Source organism: Odocoileus virginianus, unplaced genomic scaffold (assembly GCF_023699985.2).
Source record: "Odocoileus virginianus isolate 20LAN1187 ecotype Illinois unplaced genomic scaffold, Ovbor_1.2 Unplaced_Scaffold_4, whole genome shotgun sequence".
Classification (NCBI taxonomy): domain Eukaryota; kingdom Metazoa; phylum Chordata; class Mammalia; order Artiodactyla; family Cervidae; genus Odocoileus; species Odocoileus virginianus.
This window is the reverse complement of record NW_027224266.1, coordinates 2,547,080-2,571,653: the sequence shown is the minus strand read 5'-3', so window position 1 is coordinate 2,571,653 and position 24,574 is coordinate 2,547,080. Positions and strand designations below refer to the sequence as shown.

Below are 24,574 nucleotides of genomic sequence, written 5' to 3'. Positions count from 1 at the left end.
GAACCAGAATTCCTTCAAATGAGGCATGCAATCAATCACTAGTTCTCCATGGTCTCTGTCACTTCCTACCATGTCCAGGTCAACATGTGTTAACTAATTGGGCCCTGAAGGCATATGAGTTTGCACAACTTACCTCCCAACAAGATTTTAAGTTCCTCTTGGACTAAGACTATTGCCTAAGTGGTATATGCTGATCAAAAATTCATTAAAATCTATTTAAATCATTGTATTGCTATGTATGCATGCATGCATGCTCAGTCGCTTCAGTCGTGTCTGACTGTTTGTGACCCTATGGACTGTAGCTTGCCAGGCTCCTCTGTCCATGGGATTCCCCAGGCAAGAATACTGGAGTGGGTTGCCATGCCCTCCTCCAGGGGATCTTCCCGACCCAGGGATCGAACCCACGTCTCCTGCATCTCCTGCATTGCAGGTGGATTCTTTACTGCTGAGCCACCAGGGAAGCCCATCGCTATGTATACATCTACTTAAATAAACAAAGGGTGTCATTCAAATGCTTTGAATTCTTTTTGTTATGTCTTTACAGTGTTCCTGCAGTCTGTGTTTAGGGAAGGATTTGGCAGACGAGGTATGAAAAAGGTCTCGTATAAATTTAAAAAATATATGAAGATGAAATTGTACTGGACAATGGGATATGTGAAAGGAATAGGATGATGAAATGCAAAAATCTAAAGGAAAAGACACTGATACTCTGGATTTCTTTGAACAATATAAAATAGATATATGTCAGGCTAAAGTTTTGCATTTTACCTATTAACTCTCAAAGATAGTCTAGGGGAATGTGGAATGGGAAAACCATAGAGTATTTACTGCTTTATTTCTCATATCCTGCAGATTGCATCCGTCCCATTCCATGCTGTGGGTAATTCTGGGCAGGACCATAATCTGTAGAGACATTTGATGTATTTTTACATATTTTTCAGAAGCTAGAGGAAAAAAAAACCCAGACATGTCTAGTCACAGTAGAATGAGAGTGAGTTAATAGGGAGGCTGGCTTAAAATCACTTCTGTCAAAGAAAGAGGATCCTGAGGGAAAGAAATTACTTTTGACTCAAGCTGAGCAGTGAAGTAAATCCTCTATTTTTAAGCAAGCTGATGAAGTGACAATTCTGAGAACCAACCCCTAAATATGTACCTTCAGGGATGACCACCCAATTAATTTCATTCTTGCTGACATTCCCCATCGTGTTAGAAACTTCTTAATGCACATTAGTGCAGCTAAAATGGATTCCGTGAGAATGAAAGATAAAAGGTGTTTATCTCCTATACCCACAAAGAAGCAAAACATTTATTTCAGGGCTTTGTGGAAATATAACCACGATGTGCTGTTCAAAGAAAACCAGTGTAGTGGAGCTACTCCAGAATCATCCTCACTCAATTAACTCCTGAATTTGCAGACCTAAAAAGATGTCAATTACAGTTACCAGGTATCATGAAGCTAAAATTTGCCAGAATGCCTGAAAAGGACCCACCCGAAATTTCTTTTTAAAAAAAATGTCTATCATACCACTGTACTGTGCAAAGAGAATCTTAAATTTCTTAATGTTGTTTTCCCTGAAATAAGACATATGGTCTGAAGAATGACTAGCACTGTACTGATTTTCATTCCAGCAGAACTTTTCCAGAAACATTAACCAATTTAATGTTCTTGTGAAAGAGGTATTTGTTTTCATTTACAGAGAAGGAAAAGACACAAATCACACAGTTTGCTTAAGCCCACAGTCAGTCAGCACTTTTCCGAGGCATAAATATTAAAAATAGTCAAGGCCATTAGAGTCTTACAGCCCATTGGCATTTCAGGATGATGTTAAAAATAGCACATTTAGGAGTTTTTATATTAGCAAGCCAGGCCTTGCTACACATCCAAATGAATAATGACATTTTGAAATTAAAAAAAATTAACTTGGCAGCATCTCCAATATAGAAGAAACCCTGAGAAGACCCTGAGAGTTCACAAAAATACTGGTGAGAAGCTTGAATTTTTCATAAGTTGCAAAAACAAGAGTTTGAACTTATCTGAAGTAGACCTGAAGAGGCAGAACACTTTACTTATTACATGTAGCTGCTCACTGAGATACTGGAAACTATTAATATGTGAAGCTGTGAGATTTGAGAAGCTGGTTTAAGAATCCTAAATCTAACATTTCTGTTGACTAGTTCAGGTTGGGAATGAAACAAGCAGGATGGCCTGAAAGATATTGTGACGAGAAGAGAAAATGAAGGACAGTGGGGCAGATGGTTACACATCAGCTATGCGTCATTTCCAAAGAAGTTCCAAAGCCTTCTGCTTCCTTTCTTTGGGCTTCTGAGTGGAGTCAGGGATAGGTAAGGGGAAGAGTTCAGCTTCAGGCCTACTCCTTAAACACTTTTACTTTGCAGATGGATGCTGTAAGAAGATTTGAAGGGCAGAGGGCAGGAGGGCTAGATGGGAGCCCCAAGAGGGAGAGGTGGTAATCATAGCCTTAAGCCAAGGGATGGTCAAGGGCCTAGAGTTTTTCCTAGAGGCCAGAACAGAGGTGGGAGTTGGAAGAGAGAGTAATGAGAGACCCAGAGAGCATAAAAAAGTCAGTGAAAAATCTGAAGACCAGAATTATCAGCCAAGGTTAACACATGGGCCATGAAAAAAAAAAATGGGGGCCATAGAAGTCAGGCTTCCAGCTATGACACATGAGAGGTCAACAAATCCTTTCCATCAAAATCAGGTATAAAAAATAGACAAAATTGTCAACAGTCAACCATTTTAGGGCCCTGGAGACTGATTGAAGGCAAACAACACATTGAAAAACATTTAATTTTGAAAAACGGCCAGAACTGAAGAAGTAGAACAGGAATCTGTAGTCTTCTTGCCCGGGACTGCTCCCATCCCTCCCAGTTTGATCAGAGAGAACTTTTTTGACTACGATAGGACTGGCTGGAAAATCAGCAGCTTTGCTGCCACAGGGGGTGAGCTCACTTGCGGTCATGGTAGAAAGTTGCAGCTCTGTCAGCTAGAAGTGATGAACTTGGTAGAAAATAAATGAAGAAAACCCACACCTTTGTTCCCCTGAAGTTACAGTTCCCATTGGGAAAAGTGATAGAGCAGCCAGAAATGTAAAAGGGAGATAGTATAACTGAAAGAGTCACAGAAGCGTGGAGAAAAGCTCTCCACACATCCCTGGCTGAGTGGGAAATTAGGCATGTGTACAGGGGAGACCCCAGAGAGACCAGTGGAAAGTAAACTGCAGGGGTGATTGAGAACGGCTTGTGACTTGGAATGCACTCCGAACTCCGACACAGATCAACTGGCAGAGGACTGAGCTATGAAGACACAGGGGCAGCATTCATGAAGTGAGGCTAAAAAACAAAAATAAGAATTTTAAAACTGAGTAGAGACATCTATGGTCACATACTGTAGCCAAGACAGATTCTATAGAGTAAGCCCAGGAAAGTTACTTTTAAAAAAGACTCAGAAAAATAAATCAGAATCCACAGTTGCTACATTATCGAAAAGGTCATTTTCAACAATGACAAAAAATAATGCTAGAAGAAAAACTGTACAAAAGGAAAAAAAGCAACCAATAAAAACTGACTCTGAGTGAGCCCAGATGTCAGATTTAGCAAAGACTTGAAAGCAATCATTGTAAATTAGTTCAAAGAATTAAAATAAACTGTATTCAAATAATTAATGGAGAATATGATGACAAATGACAACAAAGAATCATAAACAAACAGAATCTATTTTTTTAAAAAGCAAATGGAACTTTCGGAGTTGAAAAGTACAAAAATCAAAACGAAAATGTGTTAATGAGTCAAAAGCAAATTTGAGAATGCAGAAGAAAGAACTGGTAAATTTGAAGATAGCTCAAAAGAAATTACCCAATCTGGAGAAGACAGAGAAAACAACCTTGGAGAACTGGGTCATAGTGGAACAAATATCAACAGGCAGAAAAGAAATTAATGTAAACCTGAGCTGAAGAATTTCTCAGTTGTAAGCCTCTTGTTCATTTTATAAAATGGGGATAATAAATTGAACCAACACCTCACAGAATTGACTAGAGGATAAATATGAATTAAAATATATAAGTCACTTCCCAGAACATTATAAACACATATTAATTTTAATTCCTGTCATCATCATGATCATTGAGAATCACAACTGGCCCTGAACCCAAAAGTTCCTAGTGAAACTTCCTCACCTGTAGGAAAAGTTTCTACCAGTAGCTGGGAAAAGCGGTATAAATCACAACTGCTATGAAGAAAAATAATCAGAGCTGTCAGTTCTTTGATATGCATTAGCTTAACAAATATCCTAGAGTTATTATTCCATAATCACAGGCATACCTCAGAGACTGTGAGTTCAGTGATAGATCGCCATAGTAAAGCAAACATCACAAAATTTTTTTTTGGTTTCCCAGTGCATATAAAAGTTACATTTATACTATACTGTAGTCTACGAAGTGTGCAATGGCATTATATCTAAATATATATATACCTTAATTTAAAAATATTTTACCATTAAAAAATGCTAAACTTCATCTGACAATAGAGGGTTGCCACAAATCTTCAATTTGTAAAAAAAAAAATGCACTGTCTGCAAAGTTTGATAAAGCCAAGTGTAATAAAATCAGGTGTGTCTGTATAAAATTATTTCTACATTTGTAATCATACTTTATGTTTTAGATATTTGTTTTAAGATCTTCAAAAATTTCTGCCTGAGTGTGAAATTCTAGAGCAATTTGTTTGTTATAAATATATACACACACACACTCACAACAAGATCTGGAAATGATTTGAACATTTGTATCTTAATTAGCCTTCTTTTGATATGTATTGATGCTAGGAGTGGGGAAGTCATGACTAGATTGAACAATTGATTCATACAACATCAGAAATAAGAGTTGCTAAAAGATAACACAGATTTTGCCAAACCAAAATAACTGGCAAGCCAGCTACTCTGACTTGAGGGGAATTACAAAGTTTGATCTAAAGAGACTCCCTTACCCATCAACATATTTATCTATTTCACTTTTAATGTCTTTTTTTTCTTTTTTTTTTACTCACTCTGTTTTGGGAACAGCTTTTCTCAGCCAGAAGAAATCAGTCTGTGCTAAATACTTGCGGGTTTGCAGGACGTTGCCAAAGTAGTCAGATTCTGAAAACTTGATCTGAATAAAACAAACCACAACCATCACTGTTCTAAGTGTAGATAAGAGATGGCTCTGAAAAAAAACAGAATTCAGCGCACAAAAGAGCGGCCAGCAGAGACACTGCACTCCTCGCATTATCTCTCAGCCATCACCGGTTAACCCAGTATTCACAAAACCATGAAATTTCACCTCAGTGATTTTTCTCTTAAAATAAAAAGCTCAAAAATCAATACGGTCAATTCTGGATTACAATTTTAAAAAAATAAGAGAAGCTGCACTAATTTACAATGAATTTCATTTGCTTTATAATTGAAAAATCTACTTTAACCTTTACAGAACATATTAGGTTTGAAATTTCTTTGCCCACATGACTTCTTGATCTTTTCTAAAAATGTGTACTTTATTTATCTATCATATAGGTTCTTCTAATAACACTCAGTTTAGTCAGCTGAAACCTCATTTAGTTCATAGATGATGATTTGGCCAAATGGCAAAATCCAATTTATTGTAATCAGTATTTGTTCATGAAGGGAAAAAAATGAAAGTGATTCAAACTGATTTTCTACCCTAAGAGTCACTAGAATAATTTAATTGTTAACTGAAATTATCTATCAAAACTCAAAAATGATCTGGTCACTAAAAATTCATGAAATGACAGAAGCCAAGTATATATAGCTCACATGGAAAAACAGGAAGCTGATAGCTCACAACAATGCTGTCTATTAAAATAGGGGAAAAGACATAATTGATTCTTAAGCTCCTTTTTTTGGAAGAAGAACGGCAGACAGTTTTAATTCTATAGGCACGATCTATAAAACCAGCAGTACTTAAATACTGTAAATAGTATCTGTGTAACAGTAAAAGCAATGGTCCGTAGTGCTCCCTGACACTTTGGTTTTAAATATATTAAAATGTGGCAAATAAAATAATACACATTTGAAGAAGCAAATAATCAAGAGTAATCATATTTTATTAGCTATAATATTTTTGTAAATTTAAGCCATGATATTCTTAAAAGCAAAAACTAAAATACAGCGAATGAAGGTATATGAGACCCAGAGGCATCACATCACAGATACAAATGAATATATACAACTTGACAGTTATAAACTTAACAACAGCCTGTTTGTTGGCCAATGTCTGGCTCAGGTTTCTCTTTTCCCTAACATATCATGGATATTCATTTTGTCTGCAGAGTAACTTTTGTTAATTATTCAACTTAGCAATCCTTCCAGGGGACCATGCCAACATATACAGAAAAGAATAAAATAACTAAACCCACAGAGAATGAGAAAGGCAGGAATGAAAGGATCAAATCCTGGCATCTTTGGTGATCCAGCTGGCCAACAAGTTATAGAGATAAGACTTCAAATTGTCCCTCCCTCAATCCTCTTAGGGGTGGTGGCTGATAAATAAACCGAGGTATAGTCACCTAATGGAAAACCACACAGAAGTCTAAACAAATGGTCTCTATGTGTGAACATGAAATAATTTCAAAGGCAATGCTGAGAACATTAGACTAGTTGTATGCATTAGAGAATTTTAAAATTTACAACTAATTAAATAATACTATATGTTGTTTATGAGAACATACTTGTGTAGCAGAAGCATAAAGAAATGCATGAGAATGACAAACATTGAATTCAAGAGAGGATTTCTAGGGAAGGAGACAGCCGAGGGGGGGGGGGGGGCGGGAAGGAGACAGCCGAGGGGGGGGGGGGCGGGAAGGAGACGGGCAGGGAAAAAGGACATTAGGTCAAAGAGGATTACACAAAGAATTTCCAATGTATCTGCTTTATTAATTTAAAATGTATGTATGCATGTATACATATGCATGGCATATGTATGATGCCAAATATGGCAAATATGTTTGATATATGTTAAAGCTTGTGGTGTCAAAGTATGGTTTTATATGCTTTTCTGATGTTTGAAATGCTTTATAATAAACAGGAATCTTAAAAATCAATTGTATTTTAGGTAGATGTTTATACTCAGCCTCAGATGAAACAGAGTAAATTCCTTGTTCAAATAAATGACCTCAACTAGCAATCCTAATATATTCCCAGATCACACAGTTAAAAGATGTGTCCACTGTTTAATCATTTTTTAGCTTTCATTCCCAACACAGCTCTGTCAGAATTTTTAGAATATGATTGTAACTGATAGAAAATTCAGATATGTTCTTGGGTTCAGAGCATGTTCTGGAAAATGCTCCCAAAGGAATTTCCTTCAAAAATACTAACTTTTTTTTGTACTATCAATGGGGTCACTTGTTACTTTTAGAAGAGTTTGCTAATGCTACTTTCCTGTTCCATTTGGGGGAAAGAAAAAAAAAACCTTGACATTCAGGTTGTTCTACAGATATTAAATGCAAAATTTTCTTTAAAAAAAAAAAAGGAGTTCCAAGTCTAAAAATACTTTAAATAAATATGGTCCTACCATAGCCATGGAAACGATCATGGAGAACAAAACTTGGAGGCAAATAATGACAATTTGCCAACAGCTTACCTATGTTCAGAGGATACATTTTAAATTGCTTTAATTATTAAACTGAGCATAGCTTCTATTTCTTAGCCTAGTTTGGTTGATCTATTCTATTTATTCAATGGAAATCACAGGTAATAGGGGACACTTTTTACCTTTTCCTGTAAGATAGGTTGAGTGTTTGGGGATAGGAAAGGGCCATATGGGAAACAGAGATGGAGAGATTAGGGAACCTGGCTAAGTCATCCAGTCCACATCATTAGGCTCCTACTTCAATGTTATTTTCACTGGCCCTAATAAGAAAACTGATGATTCAACAGAAAGAGTACAGGGAAGGAGGAGGAAAAGCTGTGATTAAATAAATCAGGGTACAGTTTACTTACTATCAGACAGCTGTTAAAATAATGGCAATGAAGGCTATGGAAGACAAGGACAAAACAATCTATCAACTGTAAAGGTCAGTGTACAAAATTATATACAAGCATCAATTACAGCTATACAAAAATGGAAAGACAAAATAACACACTAAAACAGAAGTATGTATTATTATGTTTGAATACCAACATTCAGGGTTTTTTTCATTCCTTTTCTCTATTTCTCAAAATTTCCATCATTTGATAATACTGTGATAATTTCAAGCATTTCAACAGGACCTTGAAGGAGAAAAAACTTTGAAACCTAGCAACCACTGGGAAAGTTCTGCTTATTGTAGAGATAGCAATAAGAATGAATGTGCATGAATATTTTAGAACCACTTGTGATCTTCCCCAAAAATGTTTTAACCCTGAAAGTGACAATAATTGGCTCAAAAGTCTCTTGTCTTTTCAGTTACTGGTGACAATCTAGGTCAAGTTGATAATGACTTTCAATCAACTGTATCTCCCGACTTTTCAACTGAGTGACCTTTGGGGGATTAATTGGGGCTCTCATGTCATTTTCTAAGAATAGCTGTCCAGAAGATAAAATCTAGGGGAATCTGACTTTCTCTTGGTAGACACCCTATCCTGGATGTCTAGCACCAAATGCAACAGACTAAATAGAAGAATAAAGCTATTACCCTTCTCAAAGGTGTGGAACACATAATAAGGGCAAAACAAGGCAATATATTCAGCTTCTCTGTAGGATCAGTAAATACAAGTTGATAAGAGATTTGGAGAAGGAGATGGCCACCCACTCCAGTACTCTTGACTGGAAAATCCCATGGATGGAGGAGTCTGGAGGCTACAGTCCATGGGGTCACAAAGAGTCAGACACGCTGTTTACTTTACTTTCACTTTCAAGACACTACATGAGCCAACAGGAAGTACAGATTCTAGACTACTTTTTAAGTTAACCCATTCAAACATACTCAGTGATATATCCAGACACATCTAGGAAAGATTTTATTTTAGGCAGCAAAGAACTGTGAAAACTTCAATCGAATCCAGATTTTAGAATTATGTTTTCCCTTATTTAAATAGCAAAGTAATATGCAAGACTGCTGTGTTTAGATGGCTTTGCTGTAAGTGGTTATGTACGTATACATATATACACATCTACATACAGGGATGGTGTTCACAATGTTTAACAACCTACATATACAGAACACTGCAGAAGATAGAATTCCCACAAGCAGCCATGCAAGGGTGACTCTGAGGGAGCATCAACTACCACACCAACCAGGAACCAGATGAGACCAGATGGCCTGCTGCCACCACTGGGGATAAAGGGAAGTCTTGGTCTGCTGCAGCCAGCGGAGCACTGAAGACGGAGGCCGCGTGTGGGAGGAACGGGGGACGGGCTACAAGGCTGGCGGGCACCAGCGCACCTCCCTCCGGTGCCCGCTCTTGCCTTTCCAGGGTCATGAGGGCCAGAGATCACTTGAGAAAGTTGGCCACAATGGTTCGTTTTGTGTTTTTACCAAGGAGTACAGAATGGTCTCACATCCTGTTCTTCTAGAGCACTCCACCTAAGTATCACCTCGCTCTTGCATAGTGGCAACAGCACTCTCTGTCATTTATGCACACATAAAACATGCACACACAAACACACAAGCATTCCACTGCTAACAGTAGACCAAGGCCTGCCCCAGAGAATATTATGTGGGTTCACATATTACCTAGACATCTCTATTCACGTATTTATGTCTATGTATCAAATGTACGTGTGTATCACTCACCAGAAACACTATCTCTGAAAAATTACCCACATCCTATTCTCCTAAGTAAATGGATGCCGGCTATGATTCTGACTTGAGCTCCTACTGTAATTCTCCACTGGCTTTCACAACAGTGAGTGATGTGCCTAATGGGCCCGATTATTTACCTATTGTCTCTCAGATACATGCACACCCTTTTACTCGGGTCTGTAATGCTGGGCTGTGAATCTGAAAACCATGTTTCCCAGGCACCATTGCCAGTTGGCTTCCTGCCAGTAGGAGGCACTGAGGGAAATCAGGTGGCAGGAGGGGAAAGGATGCTGTGTTTGTTCTCTTCGGTTCCTCTTTCTCCTTTCTTCCAACAATGGTCTGGAGTGGCAGTTCCTCCTCTGCTCTCGGTACCACCACCTCCTCCCTTTTACATCCCTAGACACAAGGGAGATCACTGCTTCCTGAAAAAGTTATTAACCTCTGGTTTACCTCACCTTCCAACCTATTTCCTGTATTAAATCTCCTCTCTGAAATACCTAGTGTGGTTTGGCTTTCCTGGCTGATGCAGAAATCTCCCCCAAATTGGTAAAAACTCATTTTTGTGTCTCTCTCCATTAAGGAGCAGTGAAGGTACACTTCATAAGGTTTATTTAAACATAGATTGATGTCTTTCTTTTTAGACTGAGTAGCAGGCTTTCCTGTACACTACTGGTGTGTGTGTTAGTCACTCAGTCGTGTCTGACTCTTTGCAATCCCATGGACTGTAGCCCACCAGGCTCTTCTGTCCATGGAATTCTCCAGGCAAGAATACTAGAGTGGGTAGCCATTCCCTTCTCCAGGGGATCTTCCCGACCCAGGGATTGAACCTGTGTCTCCTGCATTGCAGGCAGATTCTTTAGCATCTGAGCCACCAGGAAAGCCTGTACATTACTGGAGGTTCACATAAAGGGCATTGCCTTTCTTCTTGCTCTTTTAAAAGACTACAAAAAGACTGCTGTTCAGAAATACTTTGCTGACTATCTTAGTTTACCCTGTCATGCCCAGAAGAAACATTTTTTTCTAATTCTTTACATTTTCCTGTAAGTTCTTTTCCATTTGCTCTTATCTCCACATGACCCCAACTTCAGTTTTCAGTCTTTCTCCTTGTTGTTGTTGTTTCTCAGTCACTCAATTGTGTACAGCTCTTTATGAACCCCCAGACTACAGCATGCCAGGCTTCTCTGTCTTCCACTATCTCCCAAAGTTTGCTCAAATTCATGTCCACTGAGTTGGTGATGCTATCTAACCATCTCATCCTCTGCTGCCCTCTTCTCCTGTTGCCTTCAATCTTTCCCAGCATCAGGGTCTTTTCCAATGAGTCGGCTCTTTGCATCAGGTGGCCAAATCCTTCCAATGAATATTCAGGGTTGATTTCCTTTAAGATTGACTGGTTTGATCTCCTTGCAGTCCAAGGGACTCTCAAGAGTCTTCTTCAGCACCACAATTCAAAAGCATCAACTCTTTGGTGCTCAGCCTTCTTTACGGTCCAACTCTCACATCCATACATGACTACTGGAAAAACCATAGCTTTGACTAGACAGACCTTTGTCAGCAAAGTGATGTCTTTGCTTTTTAATACACTGTCTAGGTTTGTCATAGCTTTCCTTCCAAGCAAGCATCTTTTAATTTCATGGCTGCAGTCACCATCCACAGTGATTTTGGAGCCCAAGAAAATGAAATCTGTCACTGCTTCCACTTTTTCCCCTTCTATTTGCCATGAAGTGATGGGACCAGATGCCATGATCTTAGTTTTTTGAATGTTGAGTTTTAAGCCAGCTTTTTCACTCTCCTCTTTCACCCTCATCAAGAGGCTCTTTAGTTCCTCTTCACTTTCTGCCATTAGAGTGGTATCATCTGCATATCTGAGGTTGTTGATATTTCTCCCAGCAATCTTGATTCCAGCTTGTGATTCATCTAGCCTGGCATTTCACATGATGTACTCTGCATATAAGTTAAATAAGCAGAGGTGACAATATATAGCCTTGGCATACTCCTTTCCCAATTTTTAACCAATCAGTTGTTTCATATAACATTCCAACTATTGCTTTTTGATCAACATACAGGTTTCTCAGGAGACAGGTAAGGTGATCTTGTATTCCCATATCTTTCAGAATTTTTCACAAAGTGCTGTGATCCACACAATAAAAGGCTTTATCAATTAAACAGAAGTAGATGTTTTTCTGGAATTTCCTTGCTTTCTCTATGTGCCAATGATCGATTTCTCCTTGACTTTTATCTAATCCATTCCCCAGTCCCTATCTTTCTTTTTGTGTTTGTGCCTGATGAATCACATCTTTACTTGCAACAAATAAAGTAAGCTGCTTTTCACTTGCAACAGCCTTTCCTGTTCAGAGTTTGTATTACCATAAATTTCTCAGAGGCCCTATAGTAGTCCTTATCTACATATTTCTCAAAACTGAAAACACAGTCAGTCCCATTGTGTATCAGCAATACTTTAGTCCTTTTGCTATTAACCTTGGGGACACTGTTACTATCTATCACACCAAGCATCCTTCACCTATTTTCAGGTTTTCTTTATCAGTTTCTGAACAGAAATGGATTTTTTCCTTCTTGCATTTGTATTTTTTTCACTGTCTTTTTTAAGCTGTTAGAAATTCTGCGGTGTAATTGTGTCTATCTCAGTAATGAGTCAGATGAAAGCCATTTCTTCACAAAAGTACTTTAAAATCTTGGTATATAATGTCTTCAGTTCAGGCTGTGGAGACACAAGGAAATATACCTAACACTGCATCCTGTCTGGCGTCTTGTCTCTTTTCACAAAAGGTACTACATTTATTGAGCTCTTAAATTTGGGGCATTCACTTTAAACAGCAGCAGGCTGCCAACAAAACTTGATCAACTAAACACTGTGAATGAGCCCTGAATGCTATCTTATTGGATTAAGGCTTGAGACTGCTCCATCTGTGCAGCCTCTTAAATCAATTTCGGGCACATGGATATTATATGTGTTAATTTGTAATGACTTCTCCAAACCAAAATAATTTACTATCAGAAGTAAAAATTGAAGAAGCTATAACTAACACTTCTAGTGTGCTTCCTATGTGCCAGGACCAGTCCTATATACTTTAAGTATGTTAACCTATCCGAGCCTCATAGCAGCCCTGGAGGCAGGGATTGGTGATGGACAGAGGTGGTGATGGACAGGGAAGCCTGGTGTGCTGCAGTCCACTGGGTCAGAGAGAGTCAGACGTGACTAAGCAACTGAACTGCACTGAACTGAACTGAAGGCAAGGATTATGACTATCTCCATTTTGATATGAGGAAAGTGAGATGAAGAAACTGAGGCACAGAGAGGTAGTACAACCTACCTCAGGTCGTACAACTAGAAAACAGAAGAATAGGGAGTTCATTCCAGACACCTTGATCCCACGATCCATGTTCATAACCACTACAACCCGCTTCCCCTCAAATCTCATCTGCATTCTTTTTTTAAAAAATCTTTCTTTTTGGCTGTGTTGAGTCTTAGTTGCAGTGTACAGGTCCTTCCCTTCTCTCCAGTTGTGGCACACACAGCACTCGGCCTCAGCAGTTCCAATGCGCAGGCTCAGCGGCTGTGGTGCACAGGCTTAGTTGCTCCACGGCATGTAGGATCTTAGTTCCCCAACCAGGGATCAAATCCACATCCCCTGCATTGGAAGGCGGATTCTTAACCACTAGACCACCAGGGCAGTCCCCTCCTCTGCAGTCCTGACTTGAGATGTTTGCCAATCACATGTAACTCTCCAGGTTATCCTGCTGAGGTACTTTGTGACCTGGTGATGCTCTTCTTAGCAACAATAGTTCTCACTGCTGCTAAGTTATAGCTATCATTTATGGGGAGATGATTTATGTGCCAGACATTATGCTAGGTGCTTTTACACGTATTTAATCTCACTTAAAAGATGCTTGCTCCTTGGAAGAAAAGCTATGACAAACCTAGACAGCATATTAAAAAGCAGAGACATCTACTTTGCCAACAAAGGTCCATCTAGTCAAAGCTATGGTTTTTCCAGTAGTCATGTATGGATGTGAGAGTTGGACTATAAAGAAAGCTGAGCGCTGAAGAACTGATGCTTTTGAACTGTGGTGTTGGAGAAGACTCTTGAGAGTCCCTTGGACTGCAAGGAGATCCAACCAGTCCATCCTAAAGGAAATCAGTCCTGAATATTCATTGGAAGGACTGATGCTGAAGCTGAAACTCTAATACTTTGGCCACCTGATGCAAAGAACTGACTCATTTGAAAAGACCCTGATGCTGGGAAAGATTGAAGGCAGGAGGAGAAGGGGACGACAGAGGGTGAGATGGTTGGAAGGCATCACCAACTCAGTGGACATGAGTTTGAGACAGGGAGGCGTGGTGTGCTGCAGTCCATGGGGTCGCAAAGAGTCGGACATGATTGAGCAACTGAACTGAATCTCACTTAATCTTTTCAGCAATACTAAGACTTGGCTATTATTATCTTCAGTCTTCAGATAACCAAAGGGAAGCCAACTGAAATTAAAAAACTTGCACAAGCTCAAATAACTAGTAAGTGGAAGAGCCAGAATCACTCCAAAGCCTGTGCTGTTACCCATTTAACAATATGACCTCCATCCCTTCACTCGTCTCAACCCAACCAGCTCTGGGAAAGCAGTTCCCACCTACGCTTCAACTCACTCCTCTGTTCCTCCAGCAGGGGTGCCTGACAAGAACACTGCGAAACCCCTTCTCTGATTACAAGCAGAGTTTCCTGGACCCAGATTGCAGTCCTGGCTCTGATGCTAGGCAGGGCACTGAGGAAATCACTTAACTACTTTGAGTCTCTATGTCCTTTTCTGCAATACTCAGATAAATACCATTTATTTCACAGGTTCAGTGTGGTGTTTAAAAGATAATGTACATGAATTTGGCAAATGTGTCAGTATCTTTCATCATCATACTAATAGTGAGATATTTCAGGATCAAAACAATGTGTAATAAGATGGGCTGTCAGAGCTTTGGGATACTGTGAAGCACAATTATTTTCCTCTATAGCAACTAGATCAATACTTTGGAAGGCTTTATCTTGGAGCCCAATGGAGAAATTTTCAAATTAAAGTTTTCACTCACTTTTGAATGATCTTATAAAATTCCAATGTTCATGTACAAAGCTAGGATTGCTTGTTAGACCACAATCTCAGGAAAGAGCTACACTACAGAACCATAGTTATTAAATTAATTTTTTAAAACTACTTTTTCAAGAAAATCTAGAGAATGGTAAAAAGAGGGAGTTTTGTGATGAAGAAAAGTTGTTTACCAGAACTATCTGTAGGAAAGCAAATGACAGTGGTTATGATTAGAAAGGCCTGCAATGAATGTATCTACTGGAAAATATATGTCCCATAATATTAGAATAAAAAATTATTATTTCTCCATCAGAAACTTACTATAAATATACAGTCCAATTCACAATAAATTATAGAATCATATGTATATGCACTTAGTTTGCCAAAACACTCATAAAGCTTAATGAAGTTAACTCACAACAGGCAAGATTTATTACTAGTCATTTATTATGAATGAAGCACATAAAGACTATTTAACAACAAATATCATACATTCACCATTAGAACATGTCCACTAATTGTAAAATACTCAGTTTTCTTAACTCTTTCCTGTATGATCAAAGTAGACCAAATCCAAACCCATTTGCTTTATGGTACCCACTCAGGTACACATTCTTTCTGACACTTGCTTTATTGTGAATCTGCTGTAAATTTTATGATATGTCTGCATAATGAGGCTCGTATCTAGCCAAGGAATGACTCAAAAGTTGGTGCTTTATGGCACAACCAGATTTAATTGCCTAGACTTGGGTTAGTAGAAAGGCATGAGCCCAGTACAACTTGCCAGAAAAAAAAAAAGAAATTATAGTAAATTTAGCACTTACTGACTTGAGGTCTTCATTAATATAAGTATCATTCATTATAAACTCAGGATAGCCAACTTTTGCCAAAACAGCTCTTGCCTATAAAAAGGAAAAAGAAAAATGATGTCAGAATTTCAGCACTTAAGTCATTAATAATTGCAGGATGTAAGAATGCAACCTTCATCTGAAAACTCTATTTACTGAATATCTACTATATGTAATCAACTGTGAAGGACAAAAAATAAAAAAAAAAAATCTAAGTGCCTTCCCTCAATATGTTAAAAGTATAGTGACTGTAGCAAAGAACTATATAATTCAACATAAAGGTTTAGATATAGACGATATTGTCTATAAATAGGTAGCTGTATTTATAGACAATATTGTTATTGAAGTCCAGAGCAGATACTATTTCCTCATGGGGAAAATGCTTAATGGAGAAGGGGACCAAACTGAGTCTCAGAGAATGGTTGGGATTTCAAAATGTAGAGCTAAGAGGAAGGAATTCCAGGAAAGAAAACAGCAGGGGCAAAGTCAGGGAGATGAAAAACAAAGAGTATGCCAGAGAGATGGTAAATAGATGCATGGAGCTGGACTAGAAAGCACAAATGGTGGACAGCAGAAAACAATGCAGGAAAATCAACTTTGTCCTGTTCATAGTGTTTCCCGAATGCCACGCTGAGAAGTCTGTGTTTGATTTTACAGACAAGAGGGAACAAAGTATTTTTAGCAGCAATAAAATGAGTCACTCTTCAGTGAGATTATCTGTGCAACCCTGGTAATGATGGCTAGGATGCCAGAAAAATTGGAGGGAGGGGGTCCACACTAACTGAAGATGCATCATAACCATCCTTTTGATAGACATACCACTTATTCCCTGTTTTGCAGGATACAGGAAATGGATAAAGGAAAAAGCCATCTCTGGTACATACAAGGAGCCTCCACAGCAGGGACGGGCAAACTATGGCCTCTGGGCCAAATTTCTCTGCCTCCCTCCCCCTCCATCTGTTTCTATAAATCAAGTTTTACTGGAACACAGCCACGCCTGCTCATTTGCATGACTCATTTACATGGCTGCTTTTACATTACAATGGCAGAGTTGAAGAGTTGGGAGAGAAACCCTGTGGTCCACAAAGTCTCAAATATTTACTCTCTAGCCCTTTATTTTAAAAAAAAGGTTTGCCAACCCTTGCTCTCAAGAAACTGTCTCTCCCCATCCCCCCAATTCAGGGTTTCACCAAAACAAAAGAACAGCTTACTCAAAGAGTAAGTACAGTGGCAGGGCTCTGGCCAGATCCCTTTTATCACTTCAGCACATCCCTCCCCAGGATCTATGTTCTTCTTTCTTTCTAAAGGCAAGCACCTGAGACTCTGAAGGCCTGCCCAAGGGCTACTAGGATACTCAAAACAGCTCCTTCCCGGGAGTTTATCTGCCTTGGGCCCCCAGCTTCCACTGGCGACCAAGCAGCCCTCAGCCAACAACTGACTGTAGCAGGAATGTGAAAGTCCAGCTCCTTTGCTTCAGTTCAGGACGGAAAGGTACAATTTGCATGTCAAAGTTCCCTGCAGGATCAGACCATCTGAGACTTCCCCTGAAACGGACCCCAGTTCATCTCTTACCTTTCCCAGTCTGGCTTCCCTCATCCCCTGCTGGCTTCTCCTGGGAGCCCTTGCTGAATAAATCATAAATCACTTGAATGTGAATCCTCATCTCCAACTCTGCCTCGACAAGACCCAATGTAAGACACCAGGAAATCCCAAACATACTGATTTTATTCCAGCAAAGCTAAAACCATTGCCCTTTGCACACTGCTCTTAGTAATGAGTCTTTTTTTCCTTCAACCCTTTCAATTTTCCTCACTCAAGAAAGAAATAGAATAAGATAGTACATTTTCTTTATCTTACTTGAGATAATTCAAATATTAAATGTCAGCAGAAACTTGAAACTCCAGATTCAGAGATTTTACAAGTGCCATAGGACACACTCATAATGGGTTTTGCTATTCCAGACTCAAATACAGCACAGATCAAATTTTGTCTTCAAAGCCCTGTGAGTTACACTGAAAGCCTGATGTGACCCAGACAGCAGGTAACTAGAGGTTACAGCTCTCCCCTAACACGGAACAATACATCCTTTGTCTCTAAGTTACCTTCTTCTGAGACTCTTCTAATATTTCCCTCATTGTGTTTAATTCCTCACTGTGTTTTATCAGCTCACCACAAGTCATATATATAACTATAACAAATAAAGAGCTCCAGATAGCTTCAAAAAAAATAAAGGAATATACAAGCTGAGTCATCCACAATTGTTTTCTGAACACCGGTCTTTCCAGAGCATGCTGGTGAATTATGCATTGTTTTTCAAATCTCACGCTCTGGGTCCCCCACTGCACTATAGAGCTTCACAGAATATATTACTTTCTGCACTGTATATGCAGGTCATGGAAGCCTTTTTATTATTTAGCAATACCATGATTTGAAGAGAGCCAGAATACAGGTATAAAGAATCTCTATTCATCTGCTAAGAACACAAAGATAAATTAATAATACTAATACCAACACTGCCAACACTGGAAAAGAAGACTTCTTCCCCCAAACTGTGCTGTGTTGTTATGCCTCTATTCAAACTCAAGTCATCCCTGCCAGTCAGCCGGTTGTCACTTCCACATCTTCCCACCCCACCCCATGCTACTCTCCTCTGAGAAGCCTCAAAACCCCATCTCCCCAGACCCCATGGGACCTGGCTCCAGGTCACACATTGTGAATGAGAAGCATTCACAGGAGACAGGAGTAGAGGAGGAGACACCAGTTATTCACTCACAGTCAGTAGCTCTGGGCAGGCATGGCACAGCTGTAGGTAGCAGATAGAACACTTGGCCAGCAGCTCCCACACGCTCTCTGCAGAAGACCCCTATGTGTGTGGGCAGCAGACCATGGGCAGGCTCTACGCTTCACGGCCCAGCCTTCCTGATGACTGCATAAGCCAAATCCCTGTATTATACACCTTTCTGCTTGACACACTTAGAAGGGCACCCACTCTCCAAATAAAATCTGAAAGACCCTATAAAGCAAATAACTGATCACATCACTTTGTAACTTTCCAAGAGTGAAAGAAACGAGGCACCAACAGCTTGATGGCAAAAGATTAGTGAGGCAGGCCTGAAATCAATTACTCCATGGGTTATATGGAAAAGAAGAAAAGGCAAGGGCCACACCAAATACTGAGAGAATGGGGGGATAAATGGATAACAGAATGTACGTTATATCCTGCAAGAAACATTTCCCAGGCTGCTTGTGGCTGATCAAAAACTCCAGAATCTTCCATAATCAGTACGTGCATTCAGTTCAGTTCAGTCGCTCAGTTGGGTCCGACTCTTTGTGACCCCATGGACTGTAGCATGCCAGGCCTCCCTGTCCATCACCAACTCCTGGGGTTTACTCGAATTCATGCCCATTGAGTTGGTAATGTCATCCAACCATTGCATCCCCTTCTCCTGCCTTCAATCTTTCCCAGCATCAGGGTCTTTTCAAATGAGTCAGCTCTTTGCATCAGGTGGCCAAAGTACTGGAGTTTCAGCTTCAGTATCAGTCCTTCCAATGAATATTCAGGACTGATTTCTTTTAGGATGGACTGGCTGGATCTCCTTGCAGTCCAAGGGACTCTCAAGAGTCTTCTCCAACACCACAGTTCAAAAGCATCAATTCTTCAGTGCTCAGCTTTCTTTATAGTCTAACTCTCACATCCATACATGACAACCGGAAAAACTATAGCTTTGACTAGATGGACCTTTGTTGGCAAAGTTATGTCTCTGCTTTTTAATATGCTGTCTAGGTTGGTCATAACTTTTCTTCCAAGAAGCAAGTGTCTTTTAATTTCATGGCTAGAGTCACCATCTGCAGTGATTTTGGAGCCCCCAAAAAATAAAGTCTGCCACTGTTTCCACTGTTTCCCCATCTATTTGCCATGAAGTGATGGGACCAGATGCCATGATCTTAGTTTTCTGAATGTTGAGCTTTAAGCCAACTTTTTCACTCTCCTCTCTCACTTTCATCAAGAGGCTCTTTAGTTCTTCCTCACTTTTGCTGCCAAAAGGGTGGTGTCATCTGCGTATCTGAGGTTATTGATATTTCTCCCAGCAATCTTGATTCCAGCTTGTGCTTCATCCAGCCCAGCGTTTCTCATGATGTGCTCTGCATATAAGTTAAATAAACACAGTGACAACATACAGCCTTGATGTACTCCTTTCCCTATTTGGAACCAGTCTGTTGTTCCGTGTCCTGGTTCTAACTGTTGCTTCCTGACCTGCATACAGATTTCTCAAGAGGCAGGTCAGGTGGTCTGGTATTCCCATCTCTTTCAGAATTTTCCACAGTTTATTGTGACCCACACAGTCAAAGGCTTTGGCATAGTCAATAAAGCAGAAATAGATGTTTTTCTGGAACTCTCTTGCTTTTTTGATGATCCAACGGATGTTGGCAATTTGATCTCTGGTTCCTCTCTGCCTTTTCTAAATCCAGCTTGAACATCTGGAAGTTCACAGTTCATGTACTGTTGAAGCCTGGCTTGAGAATTTTGAGCATTACTTTTGCTAGTGTGTGAGATGAGTACAGTTGTGCGGTAGTTTGAGCATTCTTTGGCATTGCCTTTCCTTGGAATTGGAATGAAAACTGACCTTTTCCAGTCCTGTGGCCACTGCTGAGTTTTCCAAATTTGCTGGCACATTGAGTGCAGCACTTTCACAGCATCATCTTTTAAGATTTGAAATAGCTCAATGGGAATTCCATCACCTCCACTAGCTTTGTTCGTAGTGATGCTTCCTAAGGCCCACTTGACTTCACATTCCAGGATGTCTGGCTCTAGGTGTGATCACACCATCATGATTATCTGGGTCATGAAGATCTTTTTTGTACAGTTCTTCTGTGTATTCTTGCCACCTCTTCTTAATATCTTCTGCTTCTGTTAGGTCCATACCATTTCTGTCCTTTACTGAGCCCATCTTTGCATGAAATATTCCCTTGGTATCTCTAATTTTCTTGAAGAGATCTCTAGTCTTTCCCATTTTATTGTTTTCCTCTATTTCTTTGCATTGATCACTGAGGAAGGCTTTCTTATTTCTCCTTGCTATTCTTTGGAACTCTGTATTCAAATGGGTATATCTTTCCTTTTCTCCTTTGCTTTTCGCTTCTCTTCTTTTCACAGCTATTTGTAAGGCCTCCTCAGACAGCCATTTTGCTTTTTTGCATTTCTTTTTCTTGGGGATGGTCTTGCTCCCTGTCTCCTGTACAATGTCACGAACCTCTGTCCATAGTTCATCAGGCACTCTATCAGATCTAGTCCCTTAAATCTATTTCTCACTTCCACTGTATAATCATTAGGGATTTGATTTAGGTCATACCTGAATGGTCTAGTGGTTTTCCCTACTTTCTTCCATTTAAGTCTGAATTTGGCAATGAGGAGTTCATGATCTGAGCCACAGTCAGCTCCCAGTCTTGTTTTTGCTGACTATATAGAGCTTCTCCATCTTTGGCTGCAAAGAATATAATCAATCTGATTTCGGTGTTGACCATCTGATGGCCATGTGTAGAGTTTTTTCTTGTGTTGTTGGAAGAGGGTGTTTTGTATGACCATTGTGGTCTCTTGGCAAAACTCTACTAGCCTTTGCCCTGCTTCATTCCGTACTCCAAGGCCAAATTTGCCTGTTACTCCAGGTGTTTCTTGACTTCCTACTTTTGCATTCTAGTCCCCTATAATGAAAAGAACATCTTTTTGGGGTGTTATAGAAGGTCTTGTAGGTCTTCATAGAACCATTCAACATCAGCTTCTTCAGCATTATTGGTTGGGGCATAGACTTGGATTACCATGATATTGAATGGTTTGCCTTGGAAACGAACAGAGATCATTCTGTCATTTTTGAGATTGCATCCAAGTACTGCATTTCAGACTCTTTTGTTGACTATGATGGCTACTACATTTCTTCCAAGGGATTCTTGCCCACAGTAGTAGATATAACGGCCATCTGAGTTAAATTCACATACTCCAGTCCCTTTTATTTCGCTGATTCCTAAAATGTCGATGCCATCTCCTGTTTGACCACTTCCAATTTGACTTGATTCATGGACCTAACATTCCAGGTTCCTATGCAATATTGCTCTTTACAGCATCAGACTTTACTTCCATCACCAGTCACATCCACAACTGGGTGTTGTTTTTGCTTTGGCTCTGTCTCTTCATTCTTTCTGGAGTTATTTCTCCACTGATCTCCAGTAGCATATTGGGCACCTATTGACCTGGGGAGTTCATCTTTCAGTGTCCTATCTTTTTGCCTTTTCATACTGTTCATGGTGTTCTCAAGGCAAGAATACTGAAGTGGTTTGCCATTCCCTTCTCCAGTGGACCATATTTTGTCAGAACTCTCCACCATGACCTGTCCATCTTGGGCGGCCCTACACAGCATGGCTCATAGTTCATTGAGTTAGACAAGGCTGTGGTCCATGCATTCCTACCCCTTATTCACACAGACCTCTAGAAAGCGCTGCACATGACAACTTGACTGCCATCCTTAATAAAGGAGGCTCAAATGCTCTTCACTACTGTGTGACACTGAGTAAACTATTTAACTTTTCTGAAGCAAATACCACCTATTAGCTCTCCAATATCCACATTCCTTCTTCTTGGGTTGACAATGGACCCAACAAAAAATAGCTGCATCATCCAACTTCCTTTGCAGTTAAAGGTGGCTACAGGATGAGATTTTGGCCAATGACATATAACTAAAGGTCCTTGTTGCACCGCCAGGAATCTGTTTTAAAAGATGAAGACTCAGCTGGCATGTGCTCTTTGCCTACAGTCCAGGGTTTTTCAACCTTAGCACTATTGACATTTCAGGCCAGATTATTTTTGCTGTGAGCGGTCCTGTGGGTTGTAGGATGTTTAGAAGCATCTTTGGCTTCTACATACTAGATGCCAATAGCAACATGCTTCACAAGTTATGACAACCAAAAATGTCTTCAGACATTGACAAATGTCCCCTAGGGGCAAAACTACCCACTGGTAAGAACCGCTGCTTTAGCCATATCTCTTCTTCATTTCCACAATGCTGATGCAATGGCAGAGATAAGGCAGCCATCTTGTAATCACAGGGCAACAAACATGAAGAATAAGTCTACATGCTAACAATGGTGGAATGAAAAGTTAGTGCCATCTAGAGTCCACCATATCAGACATGAACTGCCTCCCTTTCCCCACTATGACATGAGGAAAATAAACTCCTGGTTATTTGAGGCATTATATATCATGTTTTATATTGGCTGTAGCTCAGTGTAATACTAACATGGTGTCCTTTTCATGAGACATAGCCTGAGGAAAAAAATAGCAACTATACTTCATTGGGTTATCTGCAAGGATTCACAATGACATTGCATACAAAACACATTTTTATGCCTTGGTCCAGAGTACATGATGAATAAATTTTGGCTGTAGTTTATACAGAGAAAGTAGACACATAACGTCTTCCAAGGATCTGGAGTAACACTGTTATGTACCTGTCTGGAGGGTCTTTCAAGGGAACCCAGGCCAGGTTACATCCTTAACTAAATACCTTGATTCCCAGGGGGAATAACGTCACTCTTTTTAGTTGTAGGTCAAGGTTTAGGGACGCACACAACATAGTAAGAGAGAAAGGCTGTTGAAGCAACCCTGCAGTCAATGGAGAGACAGATGGGCCCATGAGATTCTTAGAGAACAGTGGAAGATTTCTTGAGCAAAGCCAGACTCTAAGCATGAGCCAGGAAAATTCAGGCTGTTCGCATTCCCCCCAAATTCTAAGGACTCTTCTGAGGGCCACTATATGCACACCTCACAAAATGGACCTAAGAAACATTATGAATGCTAATCTTAGCAAAGATCAAAGAAAAAGTTGCCTTTAGTGTTCACCATCTTGGGTTCTGTTTTCCCATCCCTTCTCTTTCCTATATCCATTCATCTCAGTACCCAGGCCCTGGGTGTTCATACCTTCTGCTCTCTGATCATACCCAACACTGGCCTTTCATAGCAATATTCTATACTCCAAAGTCATCTCCTCTTTCCCACCTCATCCATCAAAACTGTTATTCCCTCAAGACAGCTGTCATTGGGCCTCTAATTTGTAATAAAATGTGAGTGACTAACAGCAATCTAATGTATTAACTCTAGAGAAATATCTGTATTTAAAAGAGTAGTTCATTAATCAAAGTGAGAAATTAAATTATAAGGGAGGTTTCTGTAGAGAGAACCTTCTTTCTGATACTACTCAAATCAGGCTAAAGGGCTATTCCATTTAATCCTCCTTGTGTTCTCCACATGGAACACAGTACTGGGCATACAGCAAGTGACCAATGCTCAATAAATACTGATTTTTGTAATGTGCAATTTAGTTGATAAACCCATTCTGATCAATGGCAGAAATAGTATCAGAAAATATAAAAGGTTATAGTTTCACCCTAGATAATATACTGTATGACAAAAACCACTACAATATTGTAAAGTAATTAGCCTCCAACCAATAAAAATAAATGGGAAAAAAGGTTATAGTTTAACATATGAACAAAAACATCATTCAATGCTGCTCCCATTAAGGCATATATTTCCATATAAAGAAATCCATGGCTGATTCATGTCAATGTATGACAAAAACCACTACAATATTGTAAAGTAATTAGCCTCCAACTAATAAAAATAAATGGAAAAAAAGAGATCTTACCAAAAGAGATGAAAAACGAGGGGAAAAAAGAAAGAGACTTTCTGAGAACCTAGGAAACTGTCTGGAAAATGGAGCAATGTTTAAAATCCCTGGGACTAACTCTTGATGGGAATCAAAAGTGTATTTTTTCAATATAAGCTATTTCAAACAACAAAT

At 39.6% G+C, this 24,574-nt stretch overlaps 1 protein-coding gene across 1 annotated transcript in view; it reads right to left on the bottom strand.

Moving 5' to 3' along the window:
• The window catches only part of PHEX (phosphate regulating endopeptidase X-linked), a 196,691-nt gene that overhangs the window by 50,740 nt on the left and 121,377 nt on the right, over positions 1 to 24,574 (bottom strand). Inside the window, exons 13-14 of the mRNA XM_070462380.1 lie at positions 15,705 to 15,782; positions 5,059 to 5,162 (exon numbers count right to left, since the gene is read on the bottom strand). Coding sequence (XP_070318481.1) covers positions 5,059 to 5,162; positions 15,705 to 15,782 — 182 coding nt within the window. The remainder of the gene's footprint in view (positions 1 to 5,058; positions 5,163 to 15,704; positions 15,783 to 24,574) is intronic.